The sequence below is a fragment of the Brachyhypopomus gauderio genome, chromosome 2, assembly GCF_052324685.1.
Source record: "Brachyhypopomus gauderio isolate BG-103 chromosome 2, BGAUD_0.2, whole genome shotgun sequence".
Classification (NCBI taxonomy): domain Eukaryota; kingdom Metazoa; phylum Chordata; class Actinopteri; order Gymnotiformes; family Hypopomidae; genus Brachyhypopomus; species Brachyhypopomus gauderio.
Window position 1 is genome coordinate 46153767 of NC_135212.1, and position 27352 is coordinate 46181118.

The window sequence follows — 27352 nt, forward strand, 5'->3', positions numbered from 1 at the left end:
AGGACGACCTATTGTTAGACTGGACAATGAAAGGTAGAGGATAAAAAAGCCACTGGGTCTTGTCACCATGTTTGTCTTTTTTTTTTTTTGCATGTATAATTTATTCCATGTATGAAAAAAAGATAATGATAGAGAAGGGTTAAATTTCGCCTCTTTCGTTGTTTACACTGGTGGTTTTACCCTCCCCCATTCTCTCCGTATTCATCCCCCCCTCCTCCACCTCCTCCTCTCATCCTCATTCTGCCACTGTTTCAAACAGCTGATTTTAGAGAAGCCGAGCGGCTGAATTCGGGCACCGGGACCGAGGGAGCAGCGGCACCGCGATGGAGCACACCGACTGAGATACGACCACGATGCCTTTGTGTGTGTGTCCGTGTGTGTGTCCACTAATCTGGGACTGCTGCAGTGCCGTCGCTCGTAGCCGGGTCGCTCGCTAACTTCACAAACATCTGCAGGGACCCGTCCTGGCCGGCCAGCCGCTCCACGTCCTCTCTCAACCATCATTTAAAACCATCAATGTGTTTCCTCTTCACACTTTAACAAAAATATATATTTATTTATATATATATATCCGGTTGTATATTTTCGGAAGAAAAGCGGCTCGCGTTATAAATTCCCTCGCCGGAATATTTATGCACTAAGACGGACAGCAGTGTCGTTAGTCCGTTAGCCTAGATAGCTAGCTAGCTAACCATCGGCTGAGCTAACGCTAACTAGCTAGCTCGGCTATCTGGCTAGCAAACAAAGATGACCAGAGCGGACCGGGTTAGCTAGCTAGGCTAAGCTAAGCTAGGCTAGCTAACTGACTTGCAAGGCGAGTGGCTGCCCCAGAGGCACGACCCGTCTCCTTATTCGCGGACTAACCCACATAAGTGTTCACTTCGCGGTTGTGTGTGCCCGACCCGGCCGGTCGTCCTGGTTTTAAACACACGCCCGTCGCGTTATTGCGCCGTGTCGCACGGTGTAGTGGTCGGCCAGCGGCATAGCGTCGCGTCTAGCCGGCGGAGCTGCTGTCGGAAGTCCTGCCGGATACCGGTGCCTCAAATTATTATTATTTTTGTTCTCTGGCTTCAGAAGAGAAGTTAAAAGAGCTTAAATGTCGTTAATGTTTGAGCTGGTCCGCTAGGTCACTCGACATCCAGAGTAAACTCACTTAAGTCGCCGCTACCTCATCAGTCCCGTATCAGATACTCGAGTTGTGCGAGGCCGGTAGGGTTTAAACAAGTTGCGTTGCGAGTTTTACCATCAGGGTGTGGACGTGTGTGTTTTTACACTTTTTTTTAGATACTATTACATGTTTTAATGGGATTAATAAGCACGTCTAGCGTTATATATCACCAAACGGTTTCTTCGGCTGGCTTGTATCGGTATAATGGCCTTCCATGGGTCCGCTCGGCCGACCGTGTGTGGTAACTTGTTCTCTGGGTCAGAGTTGGGCCACAAGTATTTCTGTGTCAACACCACGACAGGCGCTCTCTCCAGTGCCCTAACCCCGACACACAACAACCCCGCCGGGCCCAACCAGCCCGCCCAAACCCCCCGGCACCCCTCATCTCTCGGGGGTAGCGCAGGCGGAGGAGCTGCCATACCGCAGCCCCACAGCAACCCGGCCAGTGAGGTCCCAAGCTCGGCTGAAATGGAGCCCGACAGGCCTATCGGTTATGGAGCCTTCGGCGTCGTTTGGTGAGTATGGTCATCTTAAAAAGTCACTTTGGAGAAGTCTCAACATGCTTGACCAAAGTGGCGTTTGGTGTCATGTTCCCCCGTCCTGCGGTAAAGAATATCGTTTGTGTCCAGGTCGGTGACGGACCCTCGGGATGGACGGAAGGTCGCCCTGAAAAAGATGCCCAACGTCTTCCAGAATTTGGTCTCTTGCAAGAGGGTCTTCAGGGAGCTCAGGATGCTGTGCTTCTTCAAACATGACAACGTGAGTCTTTTGTTGAGATGGGTCTGAATTTATGTCCCGTGTCGCCAAGCTCTGCAACTGAATGTATTACACCATTATATTGTCAGACAGTCGTTTTATCAAGAGCATAATTTTCGGTATGAATGTGTAATACCTGGGAATTGAGCCTGGGTAGCGTCTTGACCTACCAGGTGAATTAGAGGAATATTTGAGGAACTAGAGGAGCATCGTTAGAACACTGAGAAGATCTTGTGGATTTCCAGAACAACCATGAAAGACTATGATGAAACTTTAAGGTGTTCCTTTCTCCTGCGTAGTTTGAGGACCAGGCGTGACTGAGGGTTGATGAGTTTTGATTTCATGATGAAAACAGTTTGTGTTTGCAGGTCTTATCCGCTTTGGACATTCTGCAGCCTCCACAGATCGACTGCTTTGAAGAGATGTATCCTTTACACTCTGCCTGACGAACTGGCTGATTTGAACATGGACCTTTCTTCACTGTTTCGGCCATTAGAGCGACACCCTGTGTACTGACGCCCGTGGAGTAGTGTGATGGTCAGCACTCAGAGGTTATACAAGCATGACTGGATGGCTTGAATGGATGTAGACAATGTACAGATCTTGACTCTGCATTGTGCTGTAGATATGTGATCACGGAGCTGATGCAAAGTGACTTGCACAAAGTCATAGTGTCGCCCCAGCCTCTTACCACCGACCACATCAAAGTGTTCCTCTACCAGATACTCAGGGGTGAGTGCCTGTGGGAACCCTGGGGTGTGAAGGCCATATAAATGCGTTTGTGCCAAGTCCAGGTGTCCGTTCTAGCCTTTGTGTTCTGCCTTCATTCCTTAGGACTTAGATAGACCTCATGGCCCGCTTTCAAAGTAGGCCTTTTTTTGAGGGTTGCATGGATTTTTAAGGCTGTACAAACATTTTTTGAGGCTGTACAATATGTAGGTACGTAAATGAAGCTGATGTGTGATTTTTTTTTTTTTTTTCTTTTTTCTTTTCATCGTCTTAGGCCTGAAATACCTGCACTCTGCTGGTATTCTGCACAGAGACATCAAACCAGGGAACCTGCTGGTCAACAGCAACTGTCTGCTTAAGGTACGTACCAGCACAGTGATGCCATGCTTCCTGTTATATGTGCTCTCTGGTGAGTCCTGATCTCTTGTCCTCTCATTCTCTTCCTGTTTCCCTTTCTTGTATTGGAGTAGATTTGTGACTTTGGACTGGCCCGAGTGGAGGAACCTGACCCCTCCCGTCATATGACGCAGGAGGTGGTGACTCAGTACTACAGGGCCCCCGAGGTGCTGGTGGGCTCCCGGCACTACGGGCCGGCCATTGACGTCTGGTCGGTGGGCTGTATCTTTGCCGAGCTGCTGGGTCGCCGCATCCTCTTCCAGGCCCAGAGCCCCATCCAGCAGGTGTGTGTGTGTGTGTGTGTGTGTGTGTGAGAGCATGCATGCTATATACCGTATTTTCCAGACTATAAGCCGCTACTTTTTTCCCCACGATTTGAACCATGCAGCTTATACAGAGGTGCGGCTTTTCTGTAGATGTTTCTTCACCCGTCAGTGGCGGAGCAGAAAGTGAATCGGGTGGTAGGACAAAGTTGTAAATCAAAGAAGAAAGTGCTCATTTTCATTTAGCACATGCAAGCAGCAGGCACGATGGAGAATTTTTGTCAAACCAACATGTGTTGTGCCAAATTCCAACTCCCCTCGTTTGCACACACATAAAGACGCTACAGATGATAATTCGGGAGTTACAGTGATTATAACTTAGTTCATTGAGCACTCTAGTTTTGTCCTAACTAGATATATATACATAATACTGCTGTAATACTGCGAAGTCATGTGGTCAGAGGTGAACTTCGATATAGCCAGTGTGTATTTTATTTAAAATAATTAACACCCTTGAGCCAGTGTGGTTTTGGACATAGATAATGCCATGCCGGTTGCTGTGATGGATAATTAAAGTCTAGCTCTTATTTATGCATAGAAATGTAAATCGACAATATAATCTGTAGCGTCTTCATGCGCGGATAAACAAGGGGAGTCTGATTCTGCCGGGAAGTCGGAATTCGGCGCAACACCGGCTGAAAGCCAAATCTGTCGCACGTGAAATGCTACAGGCACTGTTCGGAAACTGATCAGTTAAATGTTTTCAGTTCAGTAGCCCGGTGCGGCTTGTACATTTTCCATAAAAAAAAACTTTGTAGGTGCTGCTTATATTGAGGTGCGCTCTATAGTCCAGAAAATATGGTATATGGGGATGTGTGCGTGTGTGTGTGTGTTATATATATATATATATACATATATATGTGTATAGCATAATGCACCACAGTTGCAGATATTTAAAATGCATGCATGCACACACACTGCATATATTGGCATTAAGCCCAATATATGTTTTAGCCTCATTCAGTTATTAATTTGATACATGTGCAACATGAACTCAGCCAAAGTTGATTTGGGTTTAAGGAACAAGGTCCGTGTTTTTAAGTGCTCTAATTTTAAGCAGCGTGGTAGCCTAGAGAGGCCTTCTGGAGAAGTGTTACATTTATTGGTTTAATTAATGGTTCATATTAGCAAAATGAGGAATATTCATTAGATGATGAGATGGGCAAGCTGAAAGTATAGCAGGTGATTAGTATTCACACATTTGACCTGTTTTTGTGTTGGTTTTGACTTGGTTCTTGGTTTCTTCTCTGTTTGTGTGTAGTTGGATCTGATCACTGATCTGCTGGGTACCCCGCCGCTGTCTGCCATGGCATCGGCCTGTGAGGGTGCCAGAGCACACGTCCTGAGAGGACCTCACAAGCCGGTAATGTGCCGTCGGTAGTCTGAGTCGGGGGGGGGGGGGGGGGGGGGGGGGGGTCCCGCTAGTCTGAGTCTGGGGGGGGGGGGGGTGGTCCCGCTAGCCTGCGTCTGGGGGGCATGGTCCCGCTAGCCTGCGTCTGGGGGGCATGGTCCCGCTAGCCTGCGTCTGGGGGGCATGGTCCCGCTAGCCTGCGTCTGGGGGGCATGGTCCCGCTAGCCTGCGTCTGGGGGGGATGGTCCCGCTAGCCTGCGTCTGGGGGGGATGGTCCCGCTAGCCTGAGTCTGGAAGGGGGGGGTGTCCCGCTAGCCTGAGTCTGGAGGGGGGGGGGGGTCCCGTTAGCCTAAGTCTGGGGGATTCTCTGGTCTGCTGGTCTTCAGAGAAGTGCAGGCTCTTTGCTCTTGTGATGGGACTGCCTTTAAGTGAATCAATACTGCTGCCCTCTGTGTAGAAACTGTGAGTAAAACATTCCTGTGGTCTGGTACATGGACACAAAATGGAACGAGGCCAAAATTTGGGCAGGCCCAAGTTCTACAAATCAGACCTAATCTGAAAGTTACTCTCAATGTCCTAAACTATCATACAAGCAGTTGTGGTGCAGAAGAGCCCAAGAGAAGAAAATTAAAGAGCAGGGGGGAAAAAACCTTAAAGAATGTGAGGAGTAGCCCAGAGCCTGACCAGAGCCTGACCAGAGCCTGACCAGAGCCTGCCTGTAGGATCGAGTGTTGGATCAAAGGACTAGAATTGATTTTGGTGTCCATTTAATTAAAAAGACGAACAACAAACTCCAAGCATACAGGAAGTTGAGTCACTGACCCGAGAAGCCAAAAAGACCCTGTCCAAATGCAGGTACTGAATTCTGCACTACACTCACAGCCGCTGAGATGCAGTATGTTGAGTTGTCCAGGGAATTGCCTGTAAGATAAAATAAAAGGCTAGTGGAAAGTTACAGAAATTTGATTTTTTAAAATCGTTTGTAGTAATCTAAATTTTAGCTGGGTTGACATGTGAATGGTGATATGATCCTTATTTCTGTCATAATTCATGGACAGTCTTTTATTTAAAGCGAGCTACAGTGTTGTATGTTTATTGAACAAAGAGTTGAAATCGTGCTGATTGTAAATGTAAATGTGCCATATTTTGTCAATTGTGATTTTTCACTGCAATCGAAATTTGTCCTCCGCTTTTTACCCATCTGTGCAGTTAACACACACACACACACACACACTAGTGATTACTAGGGGGCTGTAGATCACACGTGCCCAGAGCGGTGGGCAGCCCTAGCCCGACGCCCGGGGAGCAGTTGGGGTTAGGTGCCTTGCTCAAGGGGATCTCAGTCATGGCCTCAGGTCTGGGAATCGAACCCACGACCCTCCGGTCACAAGACCAGTTCCCTACCACCAGACCATGACTTGATGGGAAAGGATGTGATCCATTATATTTAATAACTACTACAGGTTTCTCTTATTGGCAGTAATCCCAGTCAGACCCTTTTCTGCAGCTGCTGAGTAGTCTGGGCAGCAGGCATGAGGTCCGTCCCTCTACCCACAATCATCTCAGTACGTGTGTATTTCTGGGATGTCCTGTTTGACTGGTCTGCTTGGGTCACACCGCAACATTTGAGTGGGATTGAATGCAGGACTCTGACTTGGCCATTTTTAAAACGAGGTTCTATTCGATCCATTCTGTGGTTGATTTCCTCCTGCTTTCCGGGTCGTTGACAAACTGCATGATCCAGTCTCATTAGAGCAACAGCAGGTGCCCAGAAACGTGTAGTGTTTGCCCGTCACAGCTGCGAATTCCCTGGTCACTCGGTGACGACGTGTCTTCGCAGCACTGAGGGGGGCAGGGTCACCCACTGCCACTACACACACCCTCCACCACGCCTCGCAATCAGGATGGAGTCCTGCTGCTTCACCAACACATTTGCATCACATACACTCGTCACGTTTCTCATGGTGGACTCATGAGCACACACACCATTAAATGTAAGGGATGCTTGTGGCTCCTTTACTCCTTACTCATGGCACTTGGGTAAGGATTCTGTTTCATTCCCTTCAACAGTTTTTTAACAGGGGCGCTGAACACTTCAGTTCTGAATGGTCTGGCTGGACTCACGGAGCCTCTTGTTTAACGTAATCATGTGATCTTGAGAGTTTTTGTCTTCAAATATCTTGCTTTATGTCGCAGAGCAGGTAGATTGTCTGATTTCAGTCGGCATCCTCTTTTTTTTATTTTAAAAGAATTGATGTCCACCCGTGACTTCATTTCCACTAGTGACCTCAAAGCATATCTTAAAGATGAGGCAATTCACGTTGAGTATGACTAGATCCCATGTTAAGCACCTTGACCAGGAGAAACCACAGGGCTGCCCCGCCTGCCCCCCCTGGCCCCGCCCACCCTGCCCTGGCCCCGCCCACACTGGCTGAGGTGTCCTGCCAGAGTTCACAGGTGGCTTTGCTCCGTCAGCCGTGTGTTTAGACGCTTCCCGTCCCCACAGAAGATTCAGCTCTATAAAACGTTTCTGACTGAGCTTAACAGAACCGAGTAGGTCAGTAACTTAACTAGCTGACTGAGAACGGCCCCGTGATTCACAGGTTGTTGACGACGTCCCGTTTCTTTCTCCTTCAGCCCTCACTGTCTGTTCTGTACATGCTGTCAGACGCAGCTACCCACGAGGCCGTTCATCTTCTGTGCCGTATGCTCGTCTTTGATCCGGTGAGAACATGCATGCTCTCTCTCACACACACACACACTTTCAGTTATGATCTCTTGCATCTTTGAGTGACGTGTTGTGCAGTACATCCTGCTGCCCTTGAAATCATAACCATTTCAACCACAAATGTTTAAAAACATGTGCATCAAAACAAGGTCGGTCTGCTGGTGTAGTCTCAATAACATCAGCCAACTTACTGTGAAGCTTTAGACAGTGTTCACCATAACAGATTTCAATGCCCGTGTTCACCTACGTAATAATTAAGTGCTGGGTGTGAATTTCTGCGAGGCTTCAGGTTTCGCTCGTCATGATGTGTTTTGTGCGCCTGTGTTAGTCCAAGCGGATCTCGGGCAGCGATGCACTGTCCCACCCGTACCTGGACGAGGGCCGTCTGAGGTACCACACCTGTATGTGCCAGTGCTGCTACTCGGTGCCCAGCGGCCGGGTGTACACGCGCGACTTTGAGCCCACGGCCGAGCGGCCCTTCAGCCACAGCTACGAGGAGAGCATGCACTCCGTCTGGCAGGGCAAAGGTCAGCCGCCGCCGTACTCAGGTTTCCTCTGTGTAGATGTGACGCGTTCTGTCCAACCGCCTCGTTGCCCTCTCAGTCGCTCTGCAGGACGAGGACTGTCCACAAGGGGGCGGTGTTGGCACTCCAGTAGCTTATGAGTGTGTTGATGAAATTGATTAAACTGGTGGTGCGTTGCATTTTTTTTGCAATATGATATTTATACAGTTACATTTACATTATATGATCTTAAAATGATTCTGCTCTGCATATTGTCTTTACTTCAGGTGGGGTAGTGGAACACTATCAGCAAAAGCTACTAGTCAAGTGGTTTTTTTCTTTTTCTTAAACGGTCCTGTGACATTACTTACAGTGACTTGACTTCACTATATGAATGTGGTGGGGTCTGTACAGGTCAGGGGAGGCCTTAACGAACGTCCCTGTCTTCTTCCCTTACTGGGTGGCACCATGAGTAACACTCCTGGTTTTCTCTGTCAGAGCTCATCCATCGTTTCATCACAGAGCACCAGCAGGGCAAGCGAGTGCCTTTGTGCATCAACCCCCAGAGCGCGGCTTTCAAAACCTTCATCAGGTGATGAAGATGATTGGTGAAACTTTGAGTGATTTTCCAAACACTACATGTTTGGTGTATCGGTTTAATCATTCTTCTTTCCTCTCAGGTCCACTGCTTGGCATTCATCTAAAGTATCGAGGAAAGAAGAGAGATGAGATGAAGCTGGTTAAAATAGAAGGAATCATGGGAAATGTAGTTTGCTGTAGAGGCATGCTTGTGCTTGATATGATTGGTTGCATTTGGTTCTTTCTGGATTATGTGGCTCTGAATCACTAGGGTTGGTGGTCAGCTGATATTGAAACAAAGAATATCCGAACATCCTTAAAAAAAACACACAAAAAACAAACAAAAAGTCCTGAAGACAATAGCTGTAATAGTGATGATTGAAATGTGCTGCTGAGAAGATGTTCATAGTGACTGAGGTCGAGCATAAAAATATTTGCAAAGGAAAATCTCTTCATGACCTGCAGAGATGAGCTCTGATGACAGTGCCAGATGTGTGAAGTCTCTTAATGTTGTGCAATACCTATAGTGTGTGTGTGTGTGTGTGTGTGTTGGAGGGGGTGGTGGCCTTCAGCTGCCATTCAGAAAATGCTAACGCTTTATTCCTTAATGCTGTGGAAATGTTTGCTTGGTTCCTGAGGTCCGATTAGAGGTTCTTCACTGGTCCTGCAGTACGAGCTCACGCGCTTCACTGAGGCTCTCCGCGTAGTTCCTCCGACCCGTCTCTTCGGCAGGGTCTGCTCAGGCTCCGTGCTCCTCCTCACACCCTTGTAGGGTTTTTTTTTCTTTTTCACTTTTATTTTGGGCTGCAGTTGCTTTTACAGTTATGCTAGTTTAGGATGCTCTGAGAATAAGTGGGGCGAACGGTAAATGTGTCTAAAACAACACGCCTCTTTATGTAAGGGTGTTTTTGTGCGTGCGCATCTCCCCACACCATTATTTGTGCAAGGAACCGCATTGTTGAATATATTAAAGTGTGAAGTCTTAATTTTTAGAATGATCACGTTTTTGTCTGAAGCAGAATAGTCATACGTTTGGGGTTTTTTTTTTTTTTTTAGTTTTTTTTCCTTTTGTGTTTCAAACTAGTCTTGGTGTGTAGCCGCGTTTCACTGAGGAATCCATTTTGCTCCAATGAAGCACATGAGAATAGTCATGCACGTGGAGTGTGTGTGTGTGTGTGTGTGTGTGTGTGTGTGTGAATAGGGGACATGCAGTGTTGCGTTCTGCTGTCAACATTCTCATTACCTCAGTAGACCCTCCGTCCGCTGGTCAAGTGTATTTAGACTAAACCCATCTGTTAACCGTGTACTGTACTGGGATCTGTGCTAATATCCAAATGTACAGTGCCATACCACTGAACCACTACCCTTACAGCTCTCTCTGGTCTCCGTGTCTGTTGCTCTCTCTCGCTCTCGTAGGGAGCAGCGCGTAAAGAAACCTGGTTGTCGCTTTTGCAGGAAAATGCTGCTGTCCGTTTGACTGTTTTCACTTCAGCTAGAAACATAAATGGTCTTGAGCTCAGGTTTCATATCCTAGACTATACTGTAAACACACAGGGACCCTGGTCTGTGGCCAGGCCATTGTGGCTGATTCTTGGTGCTGTTTGTGAAAAGACTCAGAAGGACTCCAGGAGACCGATTGTGCTCTAAAAGCTTGAGTGCAGTGCGTGTTGCCCACCACTAGGTGGTGATGAGTACACGAGCACACGGCACAATACTGAACGTATACAAGCTGTTCGTGAAGAACGACCACTCGGATGGAGCCGCATGTGTATACTGATAAAGGTTTTTATTTGGGATCTACAGTTGCAGTACTTCAGGAGTGCAGTAACTTTTCAAACTGTAATGTTATTTAATTTCATCATAGGAAAGTATTGTTTTATTTTGTCAATGTATTGTGACCAATTTTTGTTTTTTTTTGTTTTGTTTGGTTTTTTATTTTTATTTTTTAGGTTTTGTTGTTTGACCACTTTGCAGTTGTGTTAGTAGAAAAAATAGCAGTGTAGTGATGCAGAGTAATTTGGGCAGACTTTCATAAACTGGCTGTCGACTACAGAGGACGTTTCAGTTAATGGTGAGATTTGCATTAGTGCTAAGATCATAGAACTTAGACATTTTATAATGAAACAGAATTTGTGATATTTGTGTTAATGACTATTATGACTAAGGTAACATGGAACCCTTGTTTTAAAAGATGGTTTTTTGTTTTTAGTTTATTTATTTTCCTGTCATTGCATTTAAATGAAAATGTTTGTTTTGGGATTGTTTTTTGTTTTTTTAGTCGTGTTCACAACAAATACTTGAAATTTTTAAGGAAAAAAAGATGGCTTAGAATGAAATAGTCAATAAACAGATAGACACTGGACACTGCGTCTCGTCACATAAATTATTTGGCGTTGCTGTGCTGTTTTAGGAATGGCTTATTTGTGGACTTTTGTCACAGCTTGAGAAAAAGGATTATTTGTGATACAGGATTCAGATAAGAGGTCATAGTTGAGCCCTATTAACCTTCAGACCTGCTGTTACAAAAGCTTGGTCAGCAAAGCAGTTCAATACCAGGCATGCAATAATAGTTACTCAATCAAACCCACTTCTGCCTCGCTTGAGGCTGGAGATGTAGTCACAAGTAACTATTTAGTCTTCATTTTTGCCCATGTTTAGGGGTGAAGATTTTTTGAGTGACAACTGCTGCTGTTCTGCTAAATAAGTGACCCAAAAAGGTAAGCAGTGCTCAAAACAACCATACCCGTCAACTGCATGTGAGCACTCCTCCAGGTAAAGCATATGAACTTTGTCTGATATAGTCCTCTGTCCTCTGTGTGGCCTGACAATGATCTGACTTTACAATGGCTAATTTTACATTACATCAAGCAAATACGGACTTGTACTGATCCCTGTGTCCAAAACACTGCTGAAATTTTAATGGTAATTAAAATTTAATAGAAATAAATTTAGACTAAAGAGGTCATGGTCCTTTAATATCTTCCTTCATAGACTCAGTAAAATAGACCTCTCTTGTGATCTAGTTTTGTTGATTATAAACATTTCTAAGACAAATCACGTGTTAATTGGTGATAATTGTGGAAATGTAGCATTGATTAATTGCCCTCGTAGCAATATTTAAAGTTGTATAAGGTCCTATAGTAAAATGCTAGGGCACGTCTATTATGTCTCGCATGAATAAACGGTGATCAAGCAACTACATCAGCTCTGAGCAGCCTACATAATCATTGCCGAGTGAAATTATATATACATACAGTCATTATATCCCTTACATCCATTATTTCTCATCATTGAATATCGAATTTCGGTCAACTATTTTAACAGTCAGGCCTGTTAAAAGGTGAAAATTGGGGTTTCATTAAAATTGCAAGATGCAATAGTTAACAAACGCGTCCCATCAGGTCACTTGGTTCCGACTCTCCATTGGCGGGGGACGGTGTCGGTCAGTGAAACACACCGACGCGTTAAACGTGTGATCGCTGGACCTGCACGTCCCGGCCTATCGCACGTCGTCCGTCGGCAGTCGCGGCGCACATTTAAAAGTAAAATCGGTGTGGTGGACACATTTGGAGCCGAGCCCGAGGTCCGCGGTGTGGGGGAGATGCGCCGCAGAGAGACGCGTGTAGAGAGGAAGGTGAGACGGGACGGTTGTCGGTACCGGAGCAGACATCACCGCTTTTAATCACCTTTATCATCTGGATTATGTTGTTCTGACTCGATCACGCCAGCTAACCGCGACTCATCAAAAAATCGTCAGCTAGATAACTTCGACTTTTCTAGCACCGTTTCTCCCGTTCGTGTGCTAATTATTGTATTAATATAGTTAATTAGCTGAATGACCGCGTTAAATCACATAACCAACTGGATTTAGCGGCTTTAGCTCGTTTTAACCTGCGAGATATTTCTCCAGCTATTGATGACTAATTCTAGCTGTCTCGCAAATTCTGGAAATTTCCTTTAACTGCAATAGTCAAATTACCCACAGTTAGCAATATATATACACACATATATACAATACATATATGTGTGTGTGTATTTTAGTGCAATCTAAACGCTTTTAAAGCGTAACACGGTTCGCCAGGTAGTGTGCGGATCCATCAAGGCGACGTGCCGCATTTGCACAAGTGTCCCCGGTCCAAACGCAGCGCAGCGCGGCCCTGCCGGAGGAGGTTCGTGGGAGATTATTATCCAGTTTATTGCATTAAACCGAAATCAAGATTAATACATGTTTAACTGATTTGGGAGGGCGAAAAAAAAACAGAACAAAAAGCCCGAGGTGCTGGCATCCACTCGCTTTGGGTCCAGCTCGACGTCCAGCCCAGTTAAAGCAGTAAATCTCGGGCTGCCGTGTGATTAACGCGCTTCTCTCGCCCGGTGTCGGGGTGTGTGTGTGTGTGTGTGTGTGTGTGTGTGTGTGTGTGTGTGTGTGTGTGTGTGTGTGTGTGTGTGTGTGTGTGTGTGTCGTTATTCGGGCTGCGGTCGTGTGTGCGTTAAGCTGCGTGAGGCGGAGATTTCTAACGTGGACTTGTGCGTGATGGGCCGCGTTTAAGCCCCACAGTCACGGAGGGCTCCGTGTTTCACACGGGTCTGCGTTAACCAGGAGCCCGTCCCGGTACGGCGCCCGTCCGTTACGTGCAACCCAAACCCGGTTCGCTTTACTGTCGGGTAGTCGGTGGAGGCGGCAGTTCGGGTGCCAGTGCGACAGGGACCCGGCTGCTCGCACGTCTAGCGCGGTCTCCTCGCTGTCTCTGCTCTCTCGGTTCGCCAGTGTCCCGTCTGAAGCTCTCTGGACTCCAGCACCATGTGGACGGACTCACGGACGCCTCCCGGACCTCGACACCGGCTCCCCGCGCCGCTGTGAGCGACTCCCGGGCCCCGACAGGACGCCGCTCCGCTGATGTAAACGTCTGGTTGTTCGTTTGTTTGTTTGTGTTTTTGGTGTGTGTGTGTGTGTGTGTGTGTGTGTGTGTGTGTGTGTGTGTATGTGTGTGTGTGTGTGTGTGTGGGCATGGCCAGTCTGTTATTTGCACTATAATAACGGAAACGTGTAGTTAAAAACCCCCAAAAATCCACCTTGCTTGCTGAACATTTGGAGGCGCGGGGCCTTAATTCATGAAGACAACCGGTTCAGTCTCGGTGTCTGGTTCGCCCTTTTCGTGTTTTTATTTCATCCCTTCTCGCTTTGAATTGGTATTGTAGTCCATACGGGACACAATGACGGATCCGTTACGAGGCCGATTAGCGTCTTGCAAAATGCATAACGTGTCCGTGTCCTCCCCGCCTTCCGTGTGTGGCGAGCCGCTCCGCAGCCGCACCGACGTGCCGTAGAAACAATGGAGCCCCGCGTTAGCCCCGCGTTAGCCCCGCTAGCACCGCGCTGAGGGGACATCCGTGTGGAAAAGTCCAAATGTGTGATTTTGTCCCCCCCGTCACCGTGTCCGCAGTATTTACCGTCACCTCTAATGTTGTTTATGATTTTATTGTTTTGTTTGTTTGTTTGTTTGCCAGTGATAAATACTCGATAAAGTGGTGAGCTGGGACCGACACGACGTAGCATGCTAACAGACGCGTTTCAGAAAAAAAGATGCCAGAAAATTCTCCTCAGACGTTAATATGTCGGTGAATTGCGTTTTTAAAAAATGCTCCGACTAAACGAGTGTAGTAAACGAGTGTAGCCCGTAGAAGTCGCTCGTCTTGTGGGCTCGGCGGTATAAATGAAGCGGCCGCGTCTGCGGATGCAGTAACGGTAACGCGGGGCGCTTGATCCATCATCCTGTCGGATCATTTCAGGACATTCGGGACCGCCACTGGCCCGCAGCATCGCTTCTTGTGTGCTGTCAAGTTCATTAGTCGGTTTTATCATAACGTTTGGGGGTTTATGTGCCTTTTTTATTACTGCTGTTTGTCCGCTATTGTGTTTTGATGTTATTTGGTGCTGTATTTACAGGCCTCAGTGGGTACGCGGTACTAGTGAGGGGAGACACTCCTTGTCCTCTCCCCAATGATACCCAGCCTGGTTTAGCTTCTGTACCGTTGAATGAAACCTTCCACCCCTCCAGTCTCTTAACTGTCTGTCCCATGTCCCTCCTGAAACCTGCAGTAATCTTCCTAAATCTCCATCTTGCTAATCCTTTCTGAGTCTATTCTGATAAACTCCCCATACCGAACATGGATTAGAGAGGACGAGTCACAATCTAACTTGTCATAATTACAGAATTAAAGTCACTTTTATTTGTGGGTATGTATATTGCGGGTATGAAACGTTTGAGCATATTTATTGTATTCCAGCCATTATCCAAGTAGAGGATGACACACTGTAGCTTAGCCTTAATTTCTTTGTGAATAATGACCTCTCCTTGAAGAAGCTGTTTTTGAATACTCTTCTCAGCACCTGTATTTTGAGTACACCTTACTTGTTCTTGACCATAACACAGTAATTTAATTGAAGCCCAACACTATTTTACCTTCGTGTGAATTCCTAAATTTGTCATTGTTGACACATTATTCAGTCTGCAAATCTGCACACTTACTGATTCTCTTGTTCTAATTTTAGGTTGTTGCAAGATTTTTTGCCCATGCAGGGCAAAGCTTGGATAAAGAGCATGAAAGCAGTTCTTGCATTACAAATAGAAAAGCAAACAAATGCAAATCAGTACAGCAAAAAGAAAGCACAAAGAAAATGTTAATGCAAAATGCTAGTACGTTAACTCTAAGATGTACCATTTTATGATATATATGGTTTGAAAACAATAATAATGCTACACTGTTAAATTGAGCATTTGTGGATTTGTAGTAATCTAATTGTCATTTAACCTCAGCAGTTAAATAAGTGTGCTTGTAATTACAAATGTATTGCAGTATTCTTTTACTGTGTAATTATGTGCAATAACTGTAATTAACAATTATGATGAGGTTCAGTAGTTCAGTTCTTTGCTGAATTGCCACTTTTTTATGTGTGTTGGAGTGGGTGAGTGTCTGATTAATACTTAATAGTCATACAGGAATAAGTCATTTATAGTGTTATGCTGCTGTCTCTGCAAATTGTGTTTAATTGTTTGTTTGTCAGGACAATGATTTTTGTAGAAACGTGTAAATAGTGGCGAGCATCATCATATCCATGAGCTGTGCTGCACCCCCTGCCTGGTTGCTAAGATGTCAGTCTTGATTGCAGAGACAGGCACCACCGCCAGGGGGAGCATGCTGCATATCCTAGCCGCCGGCTCCGTCTTCTTCCCGGGGCTTTTCCTGCTCTCCAAGAGATGCATGAAACTCGCACCGGGCCTGAGGTGGAGCGAGGCCGACGCCGTCATCGTCTCCGCCAGGTACTGCTCCACCCGGGCTCCACTAATGCGGCGGGGGGTGTAGATAGCACCTACAGCATCGCTGAATAGGACGTAGCTTTCGTCAGAACCAGCCAACAGTCTCAAGCTTCTCATTAAGCTTTAAAAACACAGAACACATATAGTCATTGCTTTTTTGTTGTTGTTGATTAGACAATTGTGAATTCTACACAAGTACAGTACACTACGGTCTTTCAATATAAATACAAAATATCAACATATATATATATATATATGTATATATATATATATGTATATGTATATATATATATGTATGTATATATATATGTATATATATATATGTATATATATATGTATATATATATGTTGTAATTATGTGTTCATAATTCATTGTTTTAGAGTGCTGATGATCCCTCCCCCCTTTTGCAGACTGGTGTCCTCTATTCAAGCCATCATGGCCTCCTCAGCAGGGTACATCATCGCATCATCATGTGAAGAAATCATTGAGGATCAGTAAGTGTTAGAGTAACGTTGTCTCCTCTGGCTGTTTGGAATCAATAGCAAGATATCAGTTCAGATATTTATGTAGAGCTATAGTGAATTACATATTGATTTCAGTATATTTTCAGTACATTTATAGTGTCATTGAGTGTATCTGAACGCAAGGGCACAGGTAACAGTGGGACATATGATTTTCTACTGGAATAGGTTTGGTTATTTTTGCCCTTGCTTTCAGATGTTTAAGCAGAGAGATATCAAATTGCTTATTGATTTTTTTCAGGATATTTTCAGTACTTTTATATTGACATTGAGTGTCCAACAGAAGGCAAGGGCACAGGTAATGGTGGAATAATGCTCCTCCACTGGAATAGATTTGGTTATTTGTGCCTCATTTTATTTTTATTTTATTTTTTTGTGCCTCATATTTATTTATCTCCAGCGTGGACTTCCAGTTTCTCAGTTCTGTGTGTGTGTGAGCAGTACTGTAAAGGGGTGTGTGTGTGTGAGCAGTACTGTAAAGGGGTGTGTGTGTGTGAGCAGTACTGTAAAGGGGTGTGTGTGTGTGTGTGTGTGTGTGTGTGCGTGCGTGTGTGAGCAGTACTGTAAAGGGGTGTGTGTGTATGTGTGAGCAGTACTGTAAAGGGGTGTGTGTGTATGTGTGAGCAGTACTGTAAAGGGGTGTGTGTGTATGTGTGAGCAGTACTGTAAAGGGGTGTGTGTGTATGTGTGAGCAGTACTGTAAAGGTGTGTGTATGTGTGAGCAGTACTGTAAAGGTGTGTATATGTGTGAGCAGTACTGTAAAGGTGTGTGTGTATGTGAGCAGTACTGTAAAGGTGTGTGTGTATATGTGTGAGCAGTACTGTAAAGGTGTGTTTGCATGTGAGCAGTACTGTAAAGTTGTGTATATGTGTGAGCAGTACTGTAAAGGGGTGTGTGTATATGTGTGAGCAGTACTGTAAAGGTGTGTGTGTGTGTGTGTGTGTGTGTGTGTGCAGTACTGTAAAGGTGTGTATATGTGTAAGCAGTACTGTAAAGGTGTGTATATGTGAGCAGTACTGTAAAGTTGTGTATATGTGAGCAGTACTGTAAAGGTGTGTGTGTGTGTGTATATGTGTGAGCAGTACTGTAAAGGTGTGTTTGTATGTGAGCAGTACTGTAAAGGTGTGTGTGTGTGTGTGTGAGCAGTACTGTAAAGGTGTGTATATGTGAGCAGTACTGTAAAGTTGTGTGTGTGTGTGTGTGTATGTGTGAGCAGTACTGTAAAGTTGTGTGTGTGTGTGTGTGTGTGTGTGTGTGTGTGTGTGTGTGTGTGTGTGTGTGAGCAGTATTGTAAAGGTGTGTATATGTGAGCAGTACTGTAAAGGTGTGTGTGTGTGTGTGTGTGTGTGTGTGTGTGTGTGTGTGTGTGTGTGTGTGTGTGTGTGAGCAGTACTGTAAAGGTGTGTATATGTGAGCAGTACTGTAAAGGTGTGTATATGTGAGCAGTACTGTAAAGGTGTGTTTGTATGTGAGCAGTACTGTAAAGGGGTGTGTGTGTGTGTGTGTGTGAGCAGTACTGTAAAGGTGTGTATATGTGAGCAGTACTGTAAAGTTGTGTGTGTGTGTGTGTGTGTGTGTGAGCAGTACTGTAAAGGTGTGTATGTGTGAGCAGTAATGTAAAGTTGTGTGTGTGTGTTAGCAGTACTGTAAAGTTGTGTGTGTGTGTGTGTGTGTGTGTGTGTGTGTGTGAGCTTCACTAAGAATGTGCCTTTCCCTCATCGCTCACCTCACTTCTCTGTAATCTAATTAGGCTCTCAACCTGATTAGTTTTCCTCTGTGAATCCACTGCGGCGTGCTAATGGGTGTGCGGGGCTGGTGAGACGGAGACGCCTGCGACACGACCACGGTGGTGGTGTGTGGCTGCGCTAGTCAGGTCCTCCGTTCATGACTCAGCTGGAATGTGTGTGGCCGTCAAGGTGAGAGAGAGAGAGAGAGAGAGGGGGGGGGCAGTGTCTTAGTCGAAACCTCCACACTGGGTTTGGTTTCATGAACTCTGTGACATATTGAAGTGGCCAACGTGATGCAAAATCTGCAAGTATACAATGTTCAAGAGGATGTTCAGTTTGATTTGTTTCCATCGATGCTTATATATGATACCAGACACCAGATGAACACCATTTAACATTGTTGCAGGTGTTAACGTCATTGTTTACTTGATCATTTGCACTTTCAGTCAGAAGCAGCGCGGTTTAATACCTGATCCCGTTGTACAAACTGTTGCCCTCTAGGGGTGTAAAATGTATCTTGACTTGCGATCAAAATCACTCCTTTATTTGTGGGTAGTCGTGTCCATTCCCGAAGACTGCAGATTCTCTGGATGTTTGTGAAAAAGTGGGTGTGTGTGTGTGTGTGTGTGTGTGTGTGTGTGTGTGTGTGTGTAACCCCTGTTGGAGCCGAGGTACACGTCAGATTTGCACCGGCCTTTGACCTCCAGGTCCTTCTCGGGCCTGTGTGGGATCTGTGTGGGTCGGCGTCCGCGGGCTGGATGAGAACCGCAGGGATAAAGGTGGAGCAGGAGTGGAGAACATTTGTGCTTGTGAATTTGCTAGTCAAAGTGCAAGAAAATGGGGTCGGAGGTTAATTTGCATAGTGGTGAGTGTCTGCCCTCCTGGGGGATGTGGGTCGCTGCTAGCTCCGCCTCCCCTGGGCCGCACAGGGCCGGTGCTGCTTGGACGGGTGTCGTGGGGGAAGAGTGACTCTGCAGCACTTTTAAGCTGCTGGAGCTTTGAGATAATGAAGAAGGAACATTACCCAAACCTCAATCAACTGTGTTTTCCTCTCCTGTCATTTCTTAATCCCCCCCTCTCTCTCTCTCTCTCTCTCTCTCTCTCTCTCTCTCTCTCTCTCTCTCTCTCTCTCTCAGGCACTGGCTTACCACCACCTACATCCTATTTGCAGTCCCGTACTTCATCTACGACATCTACGCTATGTTTATGTGCTACTGGTACAAGGTCCAGGTCAAGGGTCATGAGGAGGAGGGCGGGGCCAGGCCCGTGCGTGAGGTCATCAGGAGCTACCTGTGGCGAGAGTTCCTCATGGTGCTACACCACGTCGTCATGGTTACCGTCTGCTTTCCTGTCTCTGTGGTAAGTTGGAGCGAGAGGGTCTCGCAGCAGGCCGTGAACCTTTCCTCTGACCCATCTCTGCTCGTTAGCAACTTTCAGTCGAAAAACCCTTCTACGAAGTGTTTCTTGTAAGCTCACTTTTTTTTCTACAGTTTTCATAGTATATTCAGTAGTTCTGCATTCCTTTGTAGTATATTCAGTAGTTCTATAGTCCTTTGTAGTATATTCAGTAGTTCTATAGTCCTTTGTAGTATATTCAGTAGTTCTACAGTCCTTTGTAGTATATTCAGTAGTTCTATAGTCCTTTGTAGTATATTCAGTAGTTCTATAGTCCTTTGTAGTATATTCAGTAGTTCTATAGTCCTTTGTAGTATATTCAGTAGTTCTATAGTCCTTTGTAGTATATTCAGTAGTTCTATAGTCCTTTGTAGTATATTCAGTAGTTCTGCATTCCTTTGTAGTATATTCAGTAGTTCTATAGTCCTTTGTAGTATATTCAGTAGTTCTGCAGTCCTTTGTAGTATATTCAGTAGTTTCAGTGGCAGCAAAGCTGTGAGGGCTGTGTTTTCAGCACAGACATGGCACGGTGTTTAAGGGCCTTCATTCTAGAAGTCTCACTGCAGGTTTTTGGGAGGTTTGACCATTGGATGTGCTAAAATGTCCCTAAAAGGCCTCCGTGTCCCCCTGTCGTTTCTTTCCCATCATTCTGTCTGTAACCATGGAGACAGTAGCTGTCAGTGGTAGCATGGTAACTAGCCATTAGACATACTTAGACGTGTGAGCATGTTTGGAGCAGATAAGACGGGAGGAGACAGGAGGAGTCCTAACCACAGAGCCATGCCAGGAACAAGCGCATTGTTCTCGTGTTGAAGTATGAAAATAAATGACTTTCTCTCTCTCCCTTTCTCTCAGTTCTGGAGGCAGGGGAAAGGGGATTATTTCCAGGGTGTGATGTTCATGGCCGAACTCAGTACTCCTTCCGTTTGTCTTGGAAAAATACTCATTCAGGTATTTACCCAACACTCACCTCCAACACCTATTCGCCTACTGAACACCATCTATCGTCGTCCTTTCGCCTAGTGTGGACAAAGGACACATTTCTCCTAGCATCGATACTATTACCATAAATGTCCTTTATTAACTGCACTTGCATTTTACCCACGTAGGCTTTCCTGATGCCCTGGGGGCAGCAGGGTCTGTAGGGTCAGTTCACGATGACCGTACAGCTGTATCAAGTTCACCATTTCACCTTAATGCTATGCAGACGTCCTTGGGCAAATAAAGAGGGAAAAGCAAAGGACATGACCCAGACTGTTCAGAACAGTCCAGACTACAGCTCAGATTACACCAGAAACTGTAGCATGTCGCAAGTTCCCCAGCCAGTTGGAATGAGGATCAGGTTTGTGGTAGCCTAATCCCACTGGAATGATCAAATATCTGTTAATAACTCAAGCACGGTGACTGTTCTTTCTACATCATTTGAATCTAAAACGGCTTGATGAGTGTAACAGTTGTCCTTTGAAATGCTCACATTCTGATTAGTAAGTCGAGTCATTTGTCGAGATTTGTATTCATTCAAACATTTTCTGTTCTGATAGGGCCTACATTAGCAAGAATACGTGAACTTGTAACGTTTCCTGGTAGAAATCGCTGTGCAACAACATCCTGAGTGCGTGGATGTGTTCGCCGCCGCGGTGTTCTGGTGTGTTTACACGCGATACCTCGTGCTACCTCTGCGTGACGTGAGACGCACGGAAAGTCTTGCTCTTTATTTCCTGGGTGCTGGGGTTGACATGTTGGCGCTTTCTCCGAGCCCCGCGGAACGCGCCACGTCCTTCCACGTCTAACCTTGCTATGCAGAAAGATAATAAAAAATACTAATTAACCAGTACCATTCAGTAAACCAGCGATTGATTATGCCGTTATCTGTCAGGAACAGTAACTTGGCCCAGTGTCTGGTATAGAGGCAGCCGTATAGTGTGCCCACTCTGACCTTGAAGACTAGGCTACATCTTTCATAGTAGTAGCTTGGCTAATATTTCAAACATTAGTGATTTAAAAACAGCTTATGTACGTTACAGTATCAATAATAGTTGACCTATAACATTTATTTCTATACATTTAGTAATGGATGATGGGGACAATGTGGGGTCCACGTGTGGCCAGCGGAAGGGGAAGTGGTCACGTGTCCTCACGCCCGATTGGTGTAAACGCGGCGTGGCGCACGCTACATGTGTGAATGGGCACAGTGTATCAGTGCTCACGCCACCACATCACACACACCCTACTGAGATGGCCCGTGTGAACGAGGAGTCAGCCTTCTAAACGGTCCTGATAAACCTTTACTATCCTCTTCTTGGGCTAAGAGCCTTTTGTGCTATGACGGCTAAACTCACTTGAACCTGCGTTGTCATCTAATAAAGGCTTCAGCGTTTATTTATGTATGTAGACAATAGAACGCTCCTGGTGTTCAAAATGTATTTGACAATTAAGGTTGTTTACACAGTAGCTGTATCTGCCCTGCTTGTGTGAACGTGACTGTCAATATTTGAAGGGCCATGTTAATCTCTTCAGAGCTGTTGGGGTTAAATTCAAATTCAATTCAAAGTGACTTTTATCTGTTTTGTTTACAGGTGGTAGTCACACTACCTTCCTGATTCTTTGACTTTTCAATGTCAGTCTGGGTTTTTGAACAAAACTAGTCAACATTTTTATTTGGACACGTCAACCTTTCCAAAGGAAAACAATTTTATCTGCCTACAGTATCAAAAATCATATTGAATATTATTATTTCAAAGTAACATATCACAGCTGAGAATGTCACTACCCAATACCCTCATCCCCAATACCTGTTCACCTGCTCACCTCCACCCCAATACCCATCACCAGCTACACACCATTCCTTCACCCACCCAGTCCCCCTGTCTCCATCACTCGTTCCTCCTGGCCCTTTGCACTCTATTTTTGGAGTCTTTCTTCCGTTGTGGTTCTGTATGTCTCCCTCTCTTATGGGAGGTTCCTGTGATCTCCTCAGGGAGTCTCGGCTCGTGCCGCTGCTTCTCCACCATGTGAGGAGTTGCGGCTGTGCTGCTGCGCTCTGATCACTCTCTGTGCTTCTTGTCTGACTGATTTATGAGGCCTGCGTGCGCCTCCCTAACCTTCCTCCTGCGGCCCGGCGCGCTCCGTCTGGGCCCACTCCTCCCGCTGAGCGCCTCGGAGCCACTGGACGCAGGGCTGGATCACCACGGTCTTCTCCTTTCTGAAGCTTACTCACCTCTCTCTCTGTACCTCTCTCTCCCTCTCCCTCCCTCCCTCCCTCTCTCTCTCTCTCTCTCTCTCTCTCTCTCTCTCCCTCTCTCTCATTTGCTTTCTCACCTCTGTGCTATAGTACAAGCAGCAACACACTCTCGTTCATAAGGTCAATGGGGCTCTCATGCTGGTCACTTTCTTCGTGTGTCGAGTTCTTCTCTTCCCCTACCTCTACTACACCTATGGCAGGTACGTTCTCACACACATGTTCTCTCTCTCTCTCACACACACACACACATACACACTCTCATTGATAACAGGGCTCATATCTCAAGCATGAGCTCTGGACTACATCTGAGGGTTTAGACCTCAGCCCTCTTCCTACTGTTGTCCTCTTATAAACAGGGTCACTGTTGGCATCTGTCCTGCTATATCTGCAAAACACTTCCTAAAAGCTCCACTTGCTCCTGATCCCTGTACGTGTGTGGGGCTTTTGTTGTTGTTTTTTTGTTTGTTGTTGTTTTTTTATAAGTTTACTTATTGTGATTATTTTGGTTTTAGGCTTTAAGTTTTAATCCACTGCTGGTGTACAGGCTAACGTGTCTGCGTGTGTGCGTGTCTGTGTGTGTGTGTGTGTGTGTGTGTGTGCGTGCGCGTGCGTGTGTGTGTCCTGCAGGTATGCGTCCATCCCCTTCTACATGGTGCCCTTCTCCATCCCGTGGCAGTATAACGCGGGTGCCGCCCTGCTCATGGCCCCACAGGTGTACTGGTTCTGTCTGATCTGTCGGGGGGCCTTCCGCCTCTTCACCGGAGCCTCCCGCCATCCACGGCCCCTCGGCAGCACGGACTCTGATCCCAGAAGCCCACTCCCTACGCCCGCCAACGGCTACGGTCCGCAGGACATGGAGAGAGAGCCAAGCACACACTGAGACGGCGGGGGAGGAGCACTGGGAGTGTGTTTCCTTTTTCTTTTCCCCTCCCTCCCCCCCCTTTCTTTTTAACCAAGGTCTCACTGGGGTAACTGGGGGCTCGGTACATATTCCAAGCAGTGTCCGCGTCACAGTGTCCGCATCACGCCGCCGGACGAGCATGTTCTCACGCCTGTGTCACGCTTCATCCATGCTGAAGAGAGTCGGACACTCGAGTCCTACATGTGTGGGGAGGGGCGGAGAGGTTTAGGCCTCATCCGTGCACGACCACTACCGTACGCACTGCAGGAGGACGGGCAGGGAGGGGCTGACGCTGCAGGACGGGTGGAGATGGTCTAGAGCCGCCCAGGGGCTCAATCTGAAGAACGAGGAATGAAATGAACGGCTGAGGGAGGGATCATTATGTAGGGCCTCTCCGCCCCTACCACTATCCGCCCCTACCACTATCCGCCCCTACCACTATCCGCCCCTACCACTATCCGCCCCGCCTCTCTCCGCCCCGCCTCTCTCCGCCCCGCCTCTCTCCGCCCCTACCACTATCTGCCCCTACCACTATCCGCCCCTACCACTATCCGCCCCTACCACTATCCGCCCCGCCTCTCTCCGCCCCGCCTCTCTCCGCCCCTACCACTACCCGCCCCGCCTCTCTCCGCCCCTAACACTACCCGCCCGCCTCTCTCCGCCCCTAACACTACCCGCCCGCCTCTCTCCGCCCCACCACTACCCGCCCCGCCTCTCTCCGCCCCTACCACTACCCGCCCCGCCTCTCTCCGCCCCTACCACTACCCCCCCCCACCCCTTTACGGCCCCACCCTCTCCCCGCCCCCACCCCTTTACGCCCCCGCCCTCTCTCCGCCCCGCCTCTCTCCGCCCCTAACACTACCCGCCCCGCCTCTCTCCGCCCCACCACTACCCGCCCCGCCTCTCTCCGCCCCCACCCTCTCCCCGCCCCGCCTCTCCCCGCCCCCACCCCTATGCGTCTGCCTCAATCCCGTCACTTGTGTCACGTTTCATGGACCAGAATTTAAGGGATCAAGTGCGTAGCAAATGTCAATGGATGTCATTTATTTATTATTTATGTAGACTCTAATTTTAATGATTTATTCCAGACCTTTTTAATTTATTTGTTTTTATTCTTTAGCGCTGTTTGTTTTTACATTTTAAACTACTGATCCCCCCTCTGATTCACTGTTAGAAGAGAATAGAGAATGTTGTGAAGAAGCCAGGAGAAACTCACAGGCTGTGCACCCCAGTTGAAGGGTGGAGCTTCTCTAAGGCCATGTCCAGACGTCTGTGTTCAGTCTGGCTCAACACAGGGGCTGCCTGCCTCTGCTCCCCGTCACCTACCATCCACCAAAGTTCAGTAATAAAATTCACGTGCAAATGAAAGACTTCATTGAGTGGATCAGGGCTGTAGGGCTGGAGCTGGATAGAGACTCTCCAGGAGTGGAACCGCCCCGCTGGTCCACAGGGTGGCGCTAACCTTCCGCCTTTCCTCGGCTGCACCCCTGGGTCGATCCATAACGCCATTGTCTGCAGTTCTAAATGGTCGGACTGGGTGCTGAGGTCCGTGGGCAGGTGAAGATGGAACTGGCTTTGGCCTTGGAGTTTGGATGAGCGGTGCCACTCTGCTGTTTGACTTCTTCAGTAGGTGTTTCCAGGTTGCACACAGACTGATATTAGTCAGTACCACAAACAGTATTATATGGGGAATGGGAGGTGTCTTGTGTTCCATTGGTGTGTGCCTGTTTCAGCAGTGGTGGTTAGACTGCCTCTCCACTGGGAATGCATTGAAAATGTGGAGAGGGTTTTACACACTGGTTCAAAGACCCTTGGTCCTTATTATCCACTGTTCTAGGTTTTCCAGGAGTTGAGAGTTTTGTTTCTGTTATTTATTAGAACATTTTTGAAGTATGTTCCAGTTTTATTTATTCCATTTACAGGATAAATGTTCTCAACAGGCATCTATGTAGCTACAATTGCCTCGTTTTTCTTGCTTGCGGTACTGTGAGTGGGTAGCTGTCCACTGGAGTGTCAACTAAGCAGAACCCTAAGGGACGAAACCCCCAGGAGGGTGAAGGAGGCGGAGCCAGCATCCTAGAGGCGGAGCCAGCATCCTGGAGGCGTGTCTCTTCACCAGAGCAGCTGTGCACCGTTCGAGGTTTTCCTGCTGCACGACCTGCTGAACATGCCCCTGAATGTTGACTTTAGTGGCACTGACCTTTGTAGATGGAAGACAAGCGCTCTGTTACCTGCATGGGAGATGGGATGCTATGAATCTTCTGACATTCTGTTGATATTGATTTAATTTGAGTAATTTATGAATTATTTATTAGGTTTGACTGTACATATGATACATCTACCAATGTTCTGCTGAATAGGCACCTGACTGCCTGCCTGAAGTCTCTAATGTTTCTTGTTCTCTCAGCTAAAATATACTGTATTGTCTTCTTCTGTACTCAAACACTGTGTGTGTGTGTGTGTGTGTGTGTGTGTGTGTGTGTGAGAGAGTGAGAGACTCGGAGAGAGAAGCAGGAATGACAGCAGTAAATAAAACAGGCCGCCCTAAGGAAGAGCTAGACTGTAAAGGATACCGTAAGCCCTGAAATTAGTGAATGGAGTGTGTGTGTGTGTGTGTACTCACCGGATCAAAGACGAGCATACGGCACAGAAGATGAACGGCCTCGTGGGTAGCTGCGTCTGACAGCATGTACAGAACAGACAGTGAGGGCTGAAGGAGAAAGAAACGGGACGTCGTCAACAACCTGTGAATCACGGGGCCGTTCTCAGTCAGCTAGTTAAGTTACTGACCTACTCGGTTCTGTTAAGCTCAGTCAGAAACGTTTTATAGAGCTGAATCTTCTGTGGGGACGGGAAGCGTCTAAACACACGGCTGACGGAGCAAAGCCACCTGCAGCTGAGGCCTGTGAACTCTGGCAGGACTCCTCAGCCAGGGTGGGCGGGGCCAGGGCAGCCCTGTGGAATTAACATTGGGCAAAAGGTTTTAGTTGTTGCTTCTCTAACTAAAATAGATGGACCTAATAGTATTTTTATGCTGAATTTGAATCTTAGAATTTTATCAGCCTTGGTTTTTCAGTTTCAGAACAATTAGTTTTACATTAAGTTCATATTACCTATTAATAAATAAGGCTGTTAATGCACTTAAATATGTACAAACTTACTTCTAAAGGGTGCAGTGCATGAGGTTTGCCTGTGTTTGACCTCAGGAACATCCCACTTAAGTGACTCACTGTTGTCTGCTCATATAGAGGCACTCTCATTGGTACCACCTTATTATACATAACAACATGCAAGTATACTGGAACTATGGGAGATAGAGAAGTACTGAACATTTTTGCGTTCAGTGTACAAACCCCCATAATAAACTGTTCAGCATGCAGGCCTCTACATTTGCTCAGCCTCTTCACAACAGAGTTGATGAATGTTACTTAATGACATTGAACTTTGCCTTATCTTTCTTGAAGAAATGATTTGAGCAAAGGAAATGGAACAAATGGTCACAAATGGAAAATGCTCGTGGACATCAAAGATAAATTCCTAAAATAGTAATAATTTAAGTTGGACATGGGTGTGACCTGTCCTGTGACGCAGACCGACGGGTTTCTGCCATACGTCAGTGGTTCGCGACACAAATCTGTGGTCCTCGCCGTGGTGACGGGAGGAATGGGTGATGGAGCACTGAATCTTCTGACATGCTGTTGTAATTGTTATTG

The 27352-nt window shown here is 46.7% G+C and overlaps 2 protein-coding genes across 6 annotated transcripts; both read left to right on the forward strand.

Annotated features, from left to right (window-relative positions):
• Window positions 1–182: 182 nt before the first annotated feature.
• nlk1 (nemo-like kinase, type 1) lies at window positions 183–10895 on the forward strand. The gene is made up of 11 exons (XM_076996995.1): window positions 183–1683; window positions 1798–1927; window positions 2293–2348; window positions 2550–2656; window positions 2928–3013; window positions 3124–3333; window positions 4634–4735; window positions 7361–7447; window positions 7780–7978; window positions 8453–8546; window positions 8635–10895. The coding sequence occupies exons 1-11, from the start codon at window positions 1373–1375 to the stop codon at window positions 8681–8683; spliced, it is 1431 nt and encodes a 476-aa protein (XP_076853110.1). The 5' UTR covers window positions 183–1372; the 3' UTR covers window positions 8684–10895.
• A 1069-nt stretch (window positions 10896–11964) lies between these two features.
• On the forward strand, window positions 11965–26007 carry tlcd3ba (TLC domain containing 3Ba). 5 transcript variants are annotated; one of them, XM_076997003.1, is made up of 8 exons: window positions 11965–12167; window positions 13302–13432; window positions 15705–15855; window positions 16264–16347; window positions 19239–19461; window positions 20353–20448; window positions 22829–22938; window positions 23366–26007. In XM_076997003.1, exons 3-8 carry the CDS (start codon window positions 15731–15733, stop codon window positions 23616–23618), a joined length of 891 nt encoding a protein of 296 aa, XP_076853118.1. In that variant the 5' UTR covers window positions 11965–12167; window positions 13302–13432; window positions 15705–15730; the 3' UTR covers window positions 23619–26007. The 5 variants fall into 5 exon arrangements, with proteins under 5 accessions (XP_076853118.1, XP_076853119.1, XP_076853116.1 ...); XM_076997004.1 differs by lacking the exon at window positions 13302–13432; XM_076997001.1 differs by lacking the exons at window positions 11965–12167; window positions 13302–13432 and adding an exon at window positions 13493–15231.
• Window positions 26008–27352: the final 1345 nt, after the last annotated feature.

Excerpts from the sequence above, each read along its gene's own strand:
- nlk1 (XM_076996995.1), top strand. The coding sequence starts at position 1,373 with ATGGCCTTCCATGGGTCCGCTCGGCCGACCGTGTGTGGTAACTTGTTC. Across the intron at positions 3,334-4,633 it reads CCCAGAGCCCCATCCAGCAG|TTGGATCTGATCACTGATCT; the intron begins GTGTGTGTGTGT and ends GTTTGTGTGTAG. Across the intron at positions 7,979-8,452 it reads CTCCGTCTGGCAGGGCAAAG|AGCTCATCCATCGTTTCATC; the intron begins GTCAGCCGCCGC and ends TTTCTCTGTCAG.
- tlcd3ba (XM_076997001.1), top strand. Across the intron at positions 19,462-20,352 it reads TCTGCTTTCCTGTCTCTGTG|TTCTGGAGGCAGGGGAAAGG; the intron begins GTAAGTTGGAGC and ends CCTTTCTCTCAG. Across the intron at positions 20,449-22,828 it reads TTGGAAAAATACTCATTCAG|TACAAGCAGCAACACACTCT; the intron begins GTATTTACCCAA and ends TCTGTGCTATAG.